Here is a 15,602-nt window from a genome sequence, read left to right on the forward strand (position 1 = left end):
GTTTATAGTTCCTGCAATTCATGAATTTCGGCGTCAACAATATTTTCCATTCAAACTGGCTTATATCGTTCCTGGGTAAGATTAGTTACGGGATGTCCCGCAGTGGGCTGATCGTCAAGACACGGATTGGAGCAGATCACTGAAGTCAAGCATCACTGACTGCGGTCAGTGTGCGGGTGGGAGATCACTTGGATCAGTCTGTGTAGGGACCGATGGTGTGCGGTATCGGTCCTCGTTAAATTTTCTAAAGTGCTCGATTTCACGTGCAGGTCGTCGGGCTACCGAAGCGTAGGTGCCATACTCTCTGCAGAGGATCAAAATTGAGATAGCACATCTACGGATCATCCTCATGGATGTTTCCCATACCGTCGCCAATAGCGAATTGTACAGCTCTAGTGCGACGCAAATATACTACAATAACAACTACAGGATAGGATGTGACATTTATGAAAATGTTAACTATAGTATCATTCTAATTTTTAACTAAACTTGAATCGGGTTCGTAAGATTAGCTTTTAAAGGCTCCAGATTCATCTGTACGGATTACGCTTTCTTAATATCGAAATTTTTTTAATTTTAGAATCTAGTTTAATGTTACCTTACTGATAATATTAATACATTACTGATATGTTTAGGGAGACATTTTAGTATGACAAGAATTATCATGAATTGCATTTAGCGGAGTTCTTCAAAAATAGTCCCTTTTCACTTGATCAAAAGAATGCATCCAGTTTTTGTTAGTATTCTTCATATTTATAAAAGTTAATTTTTTAATGCTAACCCATTATAAGCCATCAAACATTTTCAGCCCTGTTAGAAAAAAGGAATAAACGAAAGTTCAATAAAACACATTAGCTGATTTTCGTTATTTTACAAAGCATGAAAACATGTGAAGGTGTGAAACGTAGTGTAAAAATGTGAAGTTAATTTTAAAACTTGTTATATTTACATTTTTAACATAGTATTGGAAGACCTTTGCTTGCGACGAAATTAAAGTAATCTAAATTTTCTAGATTTAATCTAGTTCTAGTTCATTTACGTCGTACTAAGAGCTGCACAATGGGCTACTGGCGACGCTCAGGGAACAGAGATGGGCATTAGTCATTCAGAATAATGAATAAAGAATGATGAATAATTATTCAAAATCTTCCTGAATAATGAATGAAGATTTATTCATTAGTCAGAGATATTTTGAATAAAGAATAAATCATTCATTATTCTTTATTCAATATCCTTTATTCATTAGTAAAGAATAACTGAATAATTTCACTGGTCAACAAAAATGGGCACGGAGTACTCTAATTGACTACGATTGTGACAACTACAAATAAAACGTACATGGTAATAAACTACTTGTAATTATTTTGAAAGTTACAAGTAACGATTTCAGATAAAAAGTAATAATGATTACCTGTAATCATAATGAGGTGCGATAACTGGCATATGCTTATAAGTGACTGAAATCTTTTATTTTGAACAATCAATGTAATCAATATGCACTATTAAAAGCAGTCATTTTTACCTAACGAATAATTGTAATCTTACGAATCTGACCTAACTACCTAACGAATAATTGTAAAAATAGTTACTGCGTGAATACGAAGACATGTTGTACATACATGAGCACTTAATTACGCTGTATGTTCATGCTTTCAAGCAATAATATGTTTCATTGAAACAGAATTCAATTTTGGAAATAATGAATTTATTGAGAAAGTTCCTTAGAGCAATATCAGTCTTATCTTCGTTTGACAAATTATAGGAAAAATTTTAATCATAATTTCTGTAAAAATTATGTTAACCCTCTCGCTGCGTATTCTTTTATCAAAATTAATTCAAAAATTGCACATTTTTTCTTACATGTTTCAAATTAGATGATGATTCTAAAAATAGTACGGCTTTGGAATCTTTACAATTTTCCATTTTTAGTGTTTACTGTTTGTAATGTTCCTCTATGGAACAATGAGGTTGGTTCTCATGAATAACTCTCACTTATATGGACAACACCTTTTATTTAAACATATATAAAATTAATATGAAATTAAAGGTAAGTTAGTGACATAATTTTATCTGACTTCACAAGCCAGTTCCGAGAACGCTTCTCCCATATTTTATATAATTACTTTTTGGTGATGAGTGAGTGAAGCGCCCTCTAGCGAAGATGTCCGCACACTACACCCCCCACGCAAGATTGAAGTATCTCCCTTGATACTTAATCTGACAAAACATATAAATTGATAATAAACAACCATATCATAAATATATAAACTAAAATGACAATTAGCATTCATCACTAATAGTAATGAACATTTCAAATAATGTAAATAATGTAGCTAATTCAAGTAATAAAACATTTTCAATAAGCAGATAATGTACTCAATTGTTTAACATAACGGAGCATTAAACTATTAAAATTTATAACTTGCTTATAAAATTAAATTATTATATATATATATCAAAAAAAACTTTAAATTATCAAAAAATAAACAGTCAATATTTAAGTTGTAGTACTTGGAAACAGGCGAGATATTGCAACCGCATGCGGCATTTTGGAACCAGGGAAATGTTTCAAAGTTATATTATACTTTTGAAAAGCGAACACCCACCGCTGTAACCGAGATGACTGAGGAGAACACTTCAATAAATACGGTAAAGGGTTGTGGTCGGTGTAAAATTCTATTTCAGAGCCAAATATCAATGACTCAAATTTCTTTAATGACCACACAATTGCATAAGCTTCTCGTTCTATAGTTGACCAGGCTTGTTGTGTTTTGGTCATTTTATGACTAGCGTAAGACACTGGGAAAGCTTTATCTTCTATTCGCTGAAAAAGATAGGCTCCTATTCCAATCTATGATGCATCTGAGTAAATGATGTAAGGATTACCGGACACTGGTGTGTAAAGTGATGGGGCTTCTGCAAGGGCTTGCTTGAGACGATAGACCACAGAGTCATGCACTTCACTCCAGGGAATATCTTCCGGCACTCGCTTTTGCGTCAATTCTGTTAGAGGATACTCTAATTTAGCATATTTCGGAATATATTGTCGGTAAAAACCGCATAATCCAAGCATGCTTCTCAAATCTTTTTTAGTATTTGGTCTTGGAAGTTGTTTAATTACTCAAACCTTTTCGGGATGGGGCTGGTGTTCACCCGACCCGATGATATGTCCCAAAAACTTGATACTTGGTTTAGCGAAAGAACATTTCCTCAGATTAACAGTGAAATTGAGTTCTTCTAATATTTTCAGAATCAACTCCAAATGTACTAGATGTTCTTCAAAACTGCTCGAAAATATACCAATATCGTCTATATATGCTCGTGAAAACCTTTTAAATGGTGCCAGGGCTTTGCTCATGACTCTCTGAAACGTTGCTGCAGCATTCCGGAGTCCAAACGGCATAACTCGAAATCTGTACTGAGAATTGTGAGTTTTAAAGGAAGTTAAATCATAACTTGCTTCCTCCATAGGAATAGCATAGTAACCTTTTAGCAGATCTAGGTTTGAGAGTACATTAGATTTCCCTATAGTATGGATTAACTCAGTAGTATCTTCCATTGAAAAATTGTCAGTTATAGTCACAGCATTCAACGCTCGATAGTCGATGCACATCCGCATCCCTCCATCTTTTTTACTAACGCACACCACTGGATAAGCAATTTCAGCTGAACTCTCTTCTATTAAACCAGCATCTAAAAGCTCTTCTATTTGTTCATCTACTTTTCCTCTCAAAGCATCCGGAATACGGTAGATATATGGCCTCTTCCTCTCACTGTTAGGTATGAGTCGAATCTTATGCTCTTCAACATTTGCTCTCTTTAATTTTCCTGTCATAAGTTCTTGATGTTTACTCAGCAAAGACGTTAATTTTCTTTTCTGATCATCACTCAAATGTTCTAATTCCAATTGTGAATCAAACATAACTTTTCCAATGTTCGTTTCAGGTACTGTAATAATTTCACCAAATTCGTCCTCATTTTCAAAAATCACTCCAATTGAATTGACTCTAGCATGAAATCTTCTTATCTTGTTTACATGCATTTGTTTAACTTTCCCATCTGGTAATTTGACCAGGTAGGAATGTGGGGAACAGTGCTTGACAATTTCTCCTGGTCCAGTCCATCGGGCATATATTTTATCGGAAGAATCAGGGATTAAAAGCACTACCTGTTCACCGACATTGAAATTTCGTACTGAAAATATTTTATTTAAATAGTCGCTGTATGCTTTCTATATGTCAGCAGCCATCAACGAAGCACTTTCAGCAGCTTTTTCCAGTTCTTGAAGATAGTCAACAGCTGACTGAGACAAAGTGGTAGGGATTCTAATTTCACCAGACCAAGATGATTTCAGGATAGACAATGGACCTTGAGCCTCTCTACCATAGAGTAGCTTGAAAGGAGATACCCCAGTAGTGGTGTTTGGAACCTCTCGGTACGAGAATAGTAAAAATGGTAATTGCAGGTCCCAACCTCTTGGATCTTCACGCATTACGTGATGTAACATATCTTTAAGTACTCTGTTCCACCTTTCCACTAGTCCATTCGCAGCAGCATAACCCGGACAGGAGAATCTGGGACTCGAACCAATACGCGTTTGAAATTCTTGAGTTAGGGCAGACTTAAAATTAGTCCCCTGATCACTAGCTATAACGTTGGGTATACCAGTTCTTGTAAAAATTGTAAGTAAAGCATCGCAAGTTGTTTTAGCAGATAGTGATTTCAACGGCACAGCTTCAGGCCAGGGAGTATTTTGGTCAACAAGACAAAGTACATATTTGTGTCCTCTGCTAGATGGTGGGTCTATAGGACTAATGACATCCACATTCACAATTTCGAAAGGAAGTTCGGGACGAACCACAGGAGTTATGGGAGCTCTATCGCCAATCTTCTCAGTTTTTCTAAGTTGGCACCCTTCACAAGTTTGGACAAATTCCGTTAGATCTTTCCTCATATTCGGCCAGTAAAAGCTATATTTTATTCGCTCTTTAGTTTTCCTAACCCTCATATGACCCCTAAAAAAGGATCCGTGCACCAATTTTAAAACTTTATTTAGCCTACATTTTGGTAAAACTAACTGCATAACTGATTCATTAAGAATTTTATCCTTATGGTAAATTAATCCATCCATTAAAATAAAATTACCTTTATTTCGTTTTAATTCCGCGCGAATTTTTTCTAATGAAATACAATTCGTTTGCTCTTCTTTCAATGTATAATAATCCGGAAACAATTTAGAATCTTCATTTAAAATATTCGTCTCATTCCCACTCAATGAGCAACAGCTCTCTCCCCCCTCTGCCAAAATATCCGTTTCATTAATTTGTTGTAATAACACGTGTGCTGATTCTTTTTCCAACACGCACCGACGTTCACTGCTTTCCTCGCAAGAACTCTCAAGGTCTGACGAAATCAGTTTTTCATAAAGAAACGGTGGTATTAACAGTGGCGTAGCTAGGTAACCAAGGGCCCTGGGGCAAATTAAAAAATGGGGCCCCACTGCTATGTAAACTGATTAGGTTTTATCAAATAAAAATATGAAATATACAAATACTTTAAAAATGCTAAGCTACTTAAGCTCTTTTTTGTGCACTGCAGGGCAGGTAATAAAAATATTAAACAGTAACAACATAAATTACAATTAATACTTGGTGTAGGTTTGGCTAATAAAACGAAATAGAGAAGATTCAAGGTTTTATTATATAAAGGTCGGGCCTACCAACTGACTAAATAACAATTATATTTACAATTTTTTCCTAGCTTTAGTTTTCGCAAAAGTATCAATGACTTCGTTTAAATCCAGGCTTGATGCGGTTTTGTTTTCAATTTTGCTATTAGCGATAAATGTCGGAGTCGAGTTTGGCCCATATTATTTCTTAAATAATTTTTTATTATTTTTAATTTGCTAAGTGACCTTTCAGCTGCTGCAGAAGTGACAGGAATTGTAAAGAATAACAACATTAATGTAAATACTTCCGTTAGGTCGCATTCTAGCACTCCATATTTGCTCATTATTTCCTTACATAATTGGTGAACAGTCCATGCTTGAGTTAGTTGAGGTAAACCTAGGTGGTAAATATTAATAAATTGAAGTGAAAAACTAGGGCCTATTATATCTAAATATTTTTTTTGGAATTCGTCACACTTTTGTAATAAAGTTGCTTCATCAACATGTAATAAAAATGTTGGTGTTAGAAAATCGAATATATGACGGACTGCACTCATACTAATAAAACGTGTATCTAATTGAGATATTACTGTGTCTAATACATTATTGAAAATCTCAATTTTAAATATTTTTTCTCGGTTTGGAAATCGGTGATCAGCAGCTAATTCATCAAAATGTTTTTTAACTTTTCTTTGCCTTTTTTCTTGAAAATGGGTATCAGTACCATATTTTCGTGCAGTTTCACTGGCTTTGCACTTGAATAATTCGAAATCATTTCTATAAATTTGCTACTTTGCTTTGGTCTCTGCTAAAACTTTACTCGCCTCGCCCAAATTGATGTCGCATTTTTGTAAAGTTTTGGATGCATAATTGATGTCGTTCAATACACTGTGCATGAATTCGCAAAGCAACACGAACTCGAAATTTAGCATCTTTGTTTTAATACTCTTTGCTTCACTACGCTCATCTTTATTAGGACTCTTTAGAACTATTTCTGATAATGCTTTGATAATATCAAAATAACGAAGTTTCATTGCAGATATCGTATTGACCCTACTGGACCATCTAGTCGGATTTAGTTTTTTTAGAGTGGTGTCCGATTCGCTAGTGAATTTTGACAGTAGATCCCAACGTTTCCGAAAAAATTATGCAAATCTTTCAACGTTGCGAAAAAATCTGTATTTCCACACAACTGCTAACGGCGTCATTTATCACCAAATTTAAATTATGAGTGGCACAATGTACGTACTCTGCGTTAGGCTGGATATCCTTAATATGGTTTTGTACACCATTATACATACCTTTATCACACTGGCTCCGTCATAGCCTTGCCCCACACATTTTTTTAAATCAATATTTTTGTCGATAAATAATGTTGTCACTTGGTTGACTAAATCTACTGAGCCATGTTTGATGGCTGCATAAAAGCCTAGAAACACTTCTTTTACTTCTATATCAATTGGCTGTCCATTTTCCGATCTGGTTATTACTGCATACCTCACAACAATGCTTAGCTGATCTGCCTTCGATACGTCCTGTGCCGTATCCATTATGATGGCAAAAAGCGGTGACGCTCTAATTTGTTCTAGTAGATGGGTTTCGAGTTTGGTCCCCAAGTTCTCAATCATTTCATTTTGAATTGTTGCACTCAGATATCACGTAAATCCTAAAAACATAAAAAAGCACAATTTCAAAAAAGTCCTGATATTAAACAGTTAATAATTATAAACAAAATAAAACAATAAAAAAACTTAGAAATAATTATTATTACCTTTGGGCATATCCAAAACTTGCCGCAAAATGTGATCATATCGGGCGACAAGCTCTACAAAGGACAGAAAATTTCCGTGGTATTCTTTCTCACTTAAGTCTTCTTGATGTCCTCTCAAAGCCAAAGAACTCTTTGCTAGGGTAAGTATGATATCGAATAACCTTTGAAGAACCATTTTCCAAAGTGATGTTTCTTTGCGAATTTCATTTTCAAGTTCCTTTTTGATAGCATTAGTATCGTTTTTTTTTCAAAATTCATACACAGCACATGCTTCCGAATGGCCACTCGAACAGCTGTGTTGTTTAATTCTTTCTGATAAATGCTTCCAATCTCGAATTCCCGTACACCAAACATTATTCCTTTGTGAAGAAAATAACCAGCAGGGTTGACAATAGGCAGCGTCTAGTATTTTGGAATAACACAACCAAAATCAATTAACTGGCTCATATTTAGAACACGAAACGTAGTACGATTTTGAAAAACGCCTATTGTTCTGGTTGATGTCTGTTGGAAAAGGTCCTGAAAGCTGTAAAGGCCCCATATCAAGAATTTGACGTTTTTCGTTATCACTTAATATCTTGTTCGTGAAGTTTCCCAAGTCATAAGAAGATTTGTCGTACACATTTTCGAAAAATGTAGAGGTCTGTGGTTCCTCCAAACCCTCCGCTCTTATGTGCAAACATCATCCACGTTCACATGATTGGCGGCGGAGGTATCTCCAATTGCAATAATTGTCGAATCTTCTTCAGTAGGCTTCTCAACCAACACTGTAGTTACCACATTATTTGAGTCACTATCAATAGAAATATTTTGGCGAAATGTACTTGCAGAAGGCTGACTAAAAAACTTGTCAATTTTGGGCAATTTTTGTTTACTATCTTCTCTTTCTTGGCGTTGTTTGCGTTTAAATGCACCACTGCGTTGCTTCTTTTTATCCATAATTTTAGTTTTCTAATTTTTTTAAACAATACAATATTAGATTGTGCTCGAGTAGGTAGGTACTCACTGTTCACTGACGACGTTAAAAGTAAAATAAAAGGAAAGAGAAACACAATGATATGCTACAAGTGTCGTTGGGGAATCCCCGAAAAAAAAAATTATCACCGTTAGTGTTACCACATTTAACGGTGGAGACTGTAATGGTTGGCAACTGTTTGGCGACCTTTTAAGGTGCACTTGGAGCATTTTGTCATCCCGTCGGAGGAATGCGAGAGAGAAAAAGGTAGATGTATGTTTGATGTCATCGGGAGAGGGTCTCCCTTGGTATTCTAAGAGCTGGAAGCTCTTACTGGAAAACAATGCCTATTCCTTTTGTTTTTAAATAAAGTTAAGTTTTATTGCTTTAAAAATCTGGTCTGTTTATTTATTGGAAAGGAAAGGCATTACAGAGCATTACGATTACGTAACGAAAGGCATTACGATCTCCTGCCCACGGAATTGAATTAATGTACCTACTGCAGGTGACTTGCATTTTTTCACGATATTTCGCGTTATACAATGAGCTGTAGCCGAAATCTATAGATTTGACTCGATTTATTGATTTAACGGACATCAATATGAGTGGTAAAATCAAATAAAATTGAATCACTATATTGACCAGTACGAAAAAGTTTATTGACATTAGCTTACTTACTCCTGATACAGCATCAATTTTTCAACCATTCTCGAAAAAAAAATCTTATCTCGAATTCACAATAAAACGCACATATCACTATCCGTCAAATTGACAAAACTGCCAACCTACAGAAAGAATTTAGGGGAATTCCCTAGGCATAACTTTTGAATTTCTCTCAACTGAGTTGTCATGATTAAAGTGGGGTTGCAACCTGTCATATTTATTTTGAAAATGGGAGAAATTTCCAAAAGTTCAGTTCGATCGAGATTTCCGGTAAGGATTCGAGGGCCCCCTGAGCTTGAGGGCCCCGGGGCACTGCCCCGCCTAACCCCTAGGTAGCTACGCCACTGGGTATTAACGCACCTACATTTAATTTATCTGTCAATGCAATTATGCATTCTACGGGATAATTTAATGCAGAATCTCTATTTAATGAGACCATTGTTTTTATCAACTTAGCCTCAATATGCTCACCATACGCTTAACTCAAAATAATCTTTCCATATTCCTCATTATCAGCGCCAGGAATCAAATTCAAATTACAAACAAAAATTTGAGTTCCAGAATCGATTACACATTTCCATTTTTCCTTTCTCCCACGTACACAGATACATACTTCAAAGAGATGGATAAAAATGTTCTGAGGAGATTTTTGCAATGACAGCATTTTCTTTTACTTTCATTTTCGAATATTTTTTTCCACTATCTTTTTCTCCACATAAGTAACATTCTAGTTTTTTATTTATTTTATTTTCTTTTGACTTCGGTTTTATTTCTTCGCGTCGGAACTGAGGCGCTATATATTAAGAATCATTTCGTGTATAGTTTTGATTATACGACTGGGGTTTTTTATAATTAGAATATGTATCAGAAAAAGATTTTCCTTTTGACGCAAAATACATATCGCATTCTTTACCCATTTGTACCGGCTTAAACCAATCTTGCTCTTGTTTTATATTTATATGCATCGCGGTTTGATGATCTAAAGATTGATACAATTTATCGCTTACAATTAATTCTTTCAAAGTATTTAAATCCTGTACATTTCTTATTCTACAATATTGTTCCAAACTAGTAGATAATCGAGATGCAAATTGTACATGAGTTTCGTTTGACATACGACGCGCTTTTTGAAAGTTTTGTAAACAAATTAGGGGTGTCGGTTCATACTCTTTTAAAATTGCATTTTTCAATTTCTCATAATCGTTTATTTCCTCATCTTTGATACATACTAAAATAATTATAGCTTTTTCTCCGAGGAGGTTTAATAAAATTTCCCCCTTAAATTCCTGAGGTACATTTTTGCTTCGAAAAGCTCTCTCTAAAGACGAAAAAAAAAAATTCCAACTGTCTGTTCTTTTCGGAACAGGTATAGTTAAAGCTCGTACACTTGGAATATAGTTTTCCACTGGTTTCGTTTGACTCGTGGCTTCGGTTTCGGTACTATATTCTCTCGTACTCGATAGTTTATTTTTTCTAGCTCAGCGTTTATTTTTGCTTTTTCTAGATTTATTTTTTCTAATTCTATCTGCGCTTCCGCACTTAATCGAGAGCTGTCTATCTTAGCTCTTTCGAATTCAATTTTCGCTTGCTGTTCTTCTCTCGCCTTTCGCTCAGCAATTATCGAATCAGCAAATTGTTCTACAAAATCTTTATCGTTTTTATAATGCGCACTCTTTAGAATTAAATTTCTCAAATCAATTACCTTCATATCGGGATTTATCGACTCCCCGATCTCTCCTGCAATTAATTTATGATCCTCTTTTTTAGCCCCTTTAAACATTTTTAAATTCTTATATTTACAACTTTAAAATACAAACAATTTAAAAACTTAAACACACGAAATATGTCCAAACATGTGATTGAAGCCAAAAGAGTGCATACCCTGTAGTCTTCAATGCTTTCAATTTATCCATGATCCTAGGAGACGGCGACAGTGTAATGTTCCTCTATGGAACAATGTAGTTGGTTCTCATGAATAACTCTCACTTATGATTTTAAATATTTTACACTGTCCAAAATAACTGAATAGATAAGTGACTAAAATGTGAATCTCAATTTAAATGAAAGCATATTCATTAGGCTAATTAAATTTAAAATAAATTTTAATGACCGAAACATTTAGTGACAACACCTTTTATTTAAACATATTTATATAACACTTGACAACACCTTTCATTTAAACATATATAAAATTAATATGAAATTAAATGTAAGTTAGTGACATAATTTTATCTGACTTCACAAACCAGTTCTGAGAACGCTTCTCCCCTATTTTATTTAATTACTTTTTGGTGGTGAGTGAGCGAAGCTCCCTCTGGCGAAGATGTCCGCACACTACACTGTGTAACAAAATAAGGCTTTTTCCTGTTAGCAAATTTTACTATGATATTTCATGAATTGTGTTAAAATTGAAAAAAATTTTTAACCGAAGTAAACTTTTTCTACATTTTTTTTTTTAAAGAGCAGCTTTCTTAAATTTAACAGTATAATATACAAGTTTAAACGTCAGATACATAAGTTTAAACGTTGTTGTGGTTCATTTAAAAAACAAAGCAAACACTTATGATTTGAGTTGCACTAATACGTATTCACTTCTAACAAATAAAGAAACAATAAAGTAAATAAATCAATAATTTGTCTGTTCATCGTTAGAGAAAAAGGGTGTTCTTATTTAATACAATCATTTAGATATTTTGCATCGAGTTATTTTCATGCAATAAAATATTCTTAAATTCTTAGCTAACTGGCTATAAGTTCTGCGACTCGAAAAAAACTTGACAATTATTTAAAACGAATGTTTAATTAAAGAAAAAATTAAACAAAATATGTTAGGAATTTCTTTGAAAAAAAAATCTGTGTGGTAGAATAACGAATTTAAAAATTATAAAAATATAATGAAATAATTGGTTGAATATTTCTATGAATCACACGTGGTCAGGTAATTAAAATTTTAATTTTAAAATTAAGATGTTTTAGGACGATATATAAGATAAAGAGTTATTTCAAAATTCTTAAAAAGTTTGGCTACATATTCAACAGCTCTTTATGTTCGGTATTTTTATATTCTTTGTAGTGACTTTTTAAACATAAATATTTCAGATAGTCGTTGATGTCACAAGAGTTTGGTTTAAGACGATATATAGAAACTTATTACATATCTTCGTTTATATTTTTATTTAGTTAAAATATATATTGATAAATATATTATTTCCAATAAATGCATACCTATGCACATTACTGAAATTGAATCTATTGTGGAATGAATCAATTAGAAACTAAAATTTTAAAAAAATAATGCATAACCACATTCAATCAAAAACATATTTTAATAAGATTTGACATTTGTTAAACATAATACTTTATTCAAATCTCTTTACTAAATTCGACTTAAAAAGAAACATTTTGTATAGTTAAAAAAGGAAATGATATAGAATAAAAACATCGAAAAATCATGAATGAAAATTGCACTAAGCTTGTGTAAGTCAAGTTCCTGAAAGAATACCAAATTTAGGCATTAATCACTCCAATTAAATATTTTTTTCATTGTCGCCAAATTATTATTTTTTTTAAAAGAATTCGTTTTTGAATTTTTCTCAGCTTCTTCTCTATAAAAACAATTGAAACTTTTGAGTTCACTATAGAAAAATACATCGATTAATATGGTATAAAAAATGTATGGCTCATAATTTAAAATTTTTTTTGTCCAGTATGAAATTAAATAATAATAAATAATTATTAAAAATAAGCTTCTGTTTGAAATTATTTTTGGGTAAACAAGTTTCATGGGAGGGTGTAATTTTTCTTTAATTGCACAATTAGTTTTAAAGATATGACCAAAAAGTGAAATTACATTAAGGGGGCCAAACTTATAACTGCTTCCGACAAAGTTATTAGGACTGTAATTTCAAAATACAGTCACACCCCCCTCTATTTTGAGAGTCAAAAATCCAAATGTGTAAAAAATATGTTTATTCAGAGAAAGTGCATTTTTGTGTCCGATTGTGTAACTTAATTAATAGTTAGCACTAATTAATTAGCATATTTGAAGTCACTCCCAATAACTATTTTGACACTTAGTACGTGAAAATCCGATTATTAGAACAAAATTATTCAGAGTGATATCTTTTTATTCTGAGCAATGTACTAGTATGTTTCAGCCAGTATTGTTAAATACTATATGGCATACTCAAATAACATATTGTTCAATTCTAGGAGACCAGATACTTTATAACACATATGGAATAACACTAACTTCATTAGTGTAAGACAAATATTTTTTTTTTTTTTAAATTTAATAAAAAACAAATTTAACAACGATGTAACATAAAATATTTACAATAAATATTAAATATCTTAAAACATAAAATTATATTTTGCATTATTTCAACAAATTTTTTAATAATAAAAATTCTATTTAGCCTGAAACCTACAAATATTACAATGTATAAATGAAAAATCATAAAGAATTACTAATTTCATTAATTACACATTTAGGACAAGCAACAGTTAAAATATCTTCTTGGTATTCAGAGAGCAAGAGTTTAATTGTTAATGGAAGTGGATAAGTTAAGGCAACCATTGATTCCTTGAACAACTGTAAAATATTGGAGTGAAAGGATGCAAGGGTATAATAATGTCCACAAGAGAATATAGCAACATCGTTTCTATCAAAGTTCAGCTCTGTTATTTCAGAAGCATTATTAAATGATTGAGAGTAAAATTTTTCACTTATTAAAGATTTTGCTAAAAAATCTATATTATTAGTAGACATGTGAATGGCAGAATGTGGAGCAATTCCTGCTTGCAAATTGTGCATTATGTCCATCCACAAACGCTCTTGAGGAATGGAATCATCCCATTCTGTTAACGTATCTGAATCTTGAATCTTATGCAGTGTGTTTTTTGTATTTGACAATGTAACCATTTCATCAACTAAATTTCTTAAATGGCTTCCTTGTTGCATCTCTTTAATTGTCCCATACAAAATGTCCATGCAGAATTTTGGACTTAACTGAGAAATAAATTTCTGCTGTACTTCAAATTCCGTAACTATAGAAGCATCATTACTAAAATAAAAAAGAGGGTTTATTTATAATTTTTAAAAAGAACAAATTAATATGAACAAATAAAAATGTGAGATTTGTACAAACCTTGATAGTATAATACTTAATGGATATGAAAATATGCAATTGTAAGCTTGAAAAAATTTTTCAAGTGGGAGAATTTCTAAATTATTTTGTATCCAAAATCGAATTATCTGAAATGAAATTAAAAAAAACTAATAATTATGCTTTGCTATTAAAACATAAAATTATGAATACAGTGTCAAAAGTTTTTTTAGATATTTTGATATGATTTTAAATTAAAGTTTCCAAAAAACTTGAAAACTATCAACATAATTACAAGTATTTAAAAACAAACAACGTAATTACCATTTTGTCATGTTTATGATTCAAATCCTTTGCTAAACAGTAAAATTTTGCTGATAAATTAATGAAACTTGCATTTAAAAATTATTTTAGGACTAGTAAGTCAATACTTCAATATACGATACTTCAAGTTTTATTTTAAAGCTTTTATGTTTCCCATTCCATTTACGATGCAACAAAATAATGTTAAAACACATGTTGATTAAAACATACAAAAAAGTCAGTTGCAAGGTTGGCAGTTTTCCACATATTAGTTCTTCTCCAATTGGATTAAAACCAAGGGTTTCTTGGTTCCTCTAATAAGTCACAAATATTTTTGTAAGTTTAACAATGGTGTTATTTGGGGTAAAGGAATTGCTAATTTTTCACTGTTTTGGTCTATATTAAGCATTATCCAAGACAATTTAATCCGTTGCTTTTACTCTGGTGATTTTTAATAATTTTGATTGACTTCTTAATAAATAATATTTTCAACTATTTACAATTTTTACTAATTTACCATTAATTTAATATTTTACTATTATATTTTTATTTACTAATTTTTTATAACTAGTTTCCTTTTGTAGCTTCTCATTCTTCCAGTAATTTAATTTTGAAAATTTAAATTAGAGTTTAATATATTAGGTGGGGGAAAGGCCCAGGTAAAAAGCCTTCCATGACATTCTGCTGTTGCCACTTTCTGTCCTTTGATAGGCCTCAATTATTTCAATAGCTATTGAAAATTAGATCATCTGCAATTGTAAGTTACATTTTTTTGAGCCAAAATCTTGAAGAACGAATTAAAATGATAAGATATTTTTGCATGTTAATCATTTTACTTCAGAAATGGTTAACTAGTGGCTGGTGAGCAGTACATAATAAATTACTTTTATTCATTTATTTTCAATAAAAACAACATTGGGACCATGGTAACAAAGTGGTTAGAAATTCGAACTCTGGTCTAGCTGTAAGAAACTGCTTTTTCAGTTTTAAGTGAATATTGGGTCTTATCACTGACAACAAGTTATGACTCAAGTTATGTAAATGATATGGTTGATAAGATTTAGTAATAGATGTTGCACAAAATAAGATAAAATGAGCATAGTTTTTAAATGTAACATTGTGGTATGTGTTTAT

General features: G+C 32.3%; 1 protein-coding gene across 2 annotated transcripts in view; it reads right to left on the bottom strand.

The window, feature by feature from the left end:
* Window positions 1–12,366: 12,366 nt before the first annotated feature.
* Window positions 12,367–15,602, bottom strand: part of LOC107446431 (uncharacterized) — a 63,154-nt gene continuing 59,918 nt past the window's right edge. For both annotated transcript variants that reach the window (XM_016061072.4, XM_016061073.4), the window contains exons 30-31: window positions 14,208–14,314; window positions 12,367–14,123 (exon numbers count right to left, since the gene is read on the bottom strand). In XM_016061072.4, the coding sequence (XP_015916558.3) occupies window positions 13,514–14,123; window positions 14,208–14,314 (717 nt within the window). In that variant the 3' untranslated portion in view covers window positions 12,367–13,513. The remainder of the gene's footprint in view (window positions 14,124–14,207; window positions 14,315–15,602) is intronic.

Source organism: Parasteatoda tepidariorum, chromosome 11, assembly GCF_982258835.1.
Source record: "Parasteatoda tepidariorum strain Cologne lab strain chromosome 11, Ptep-v5.0, whole genome shotgun sequence".
In the NCBI taxonomy this organism is placed as follows: domain Eukaryota; kingdom Metazoa; phylum Arthropoda; class Arachnida; order Araneae; family Theridiidae; genus Parasteatoda; species Parasteatoda tepidariorum.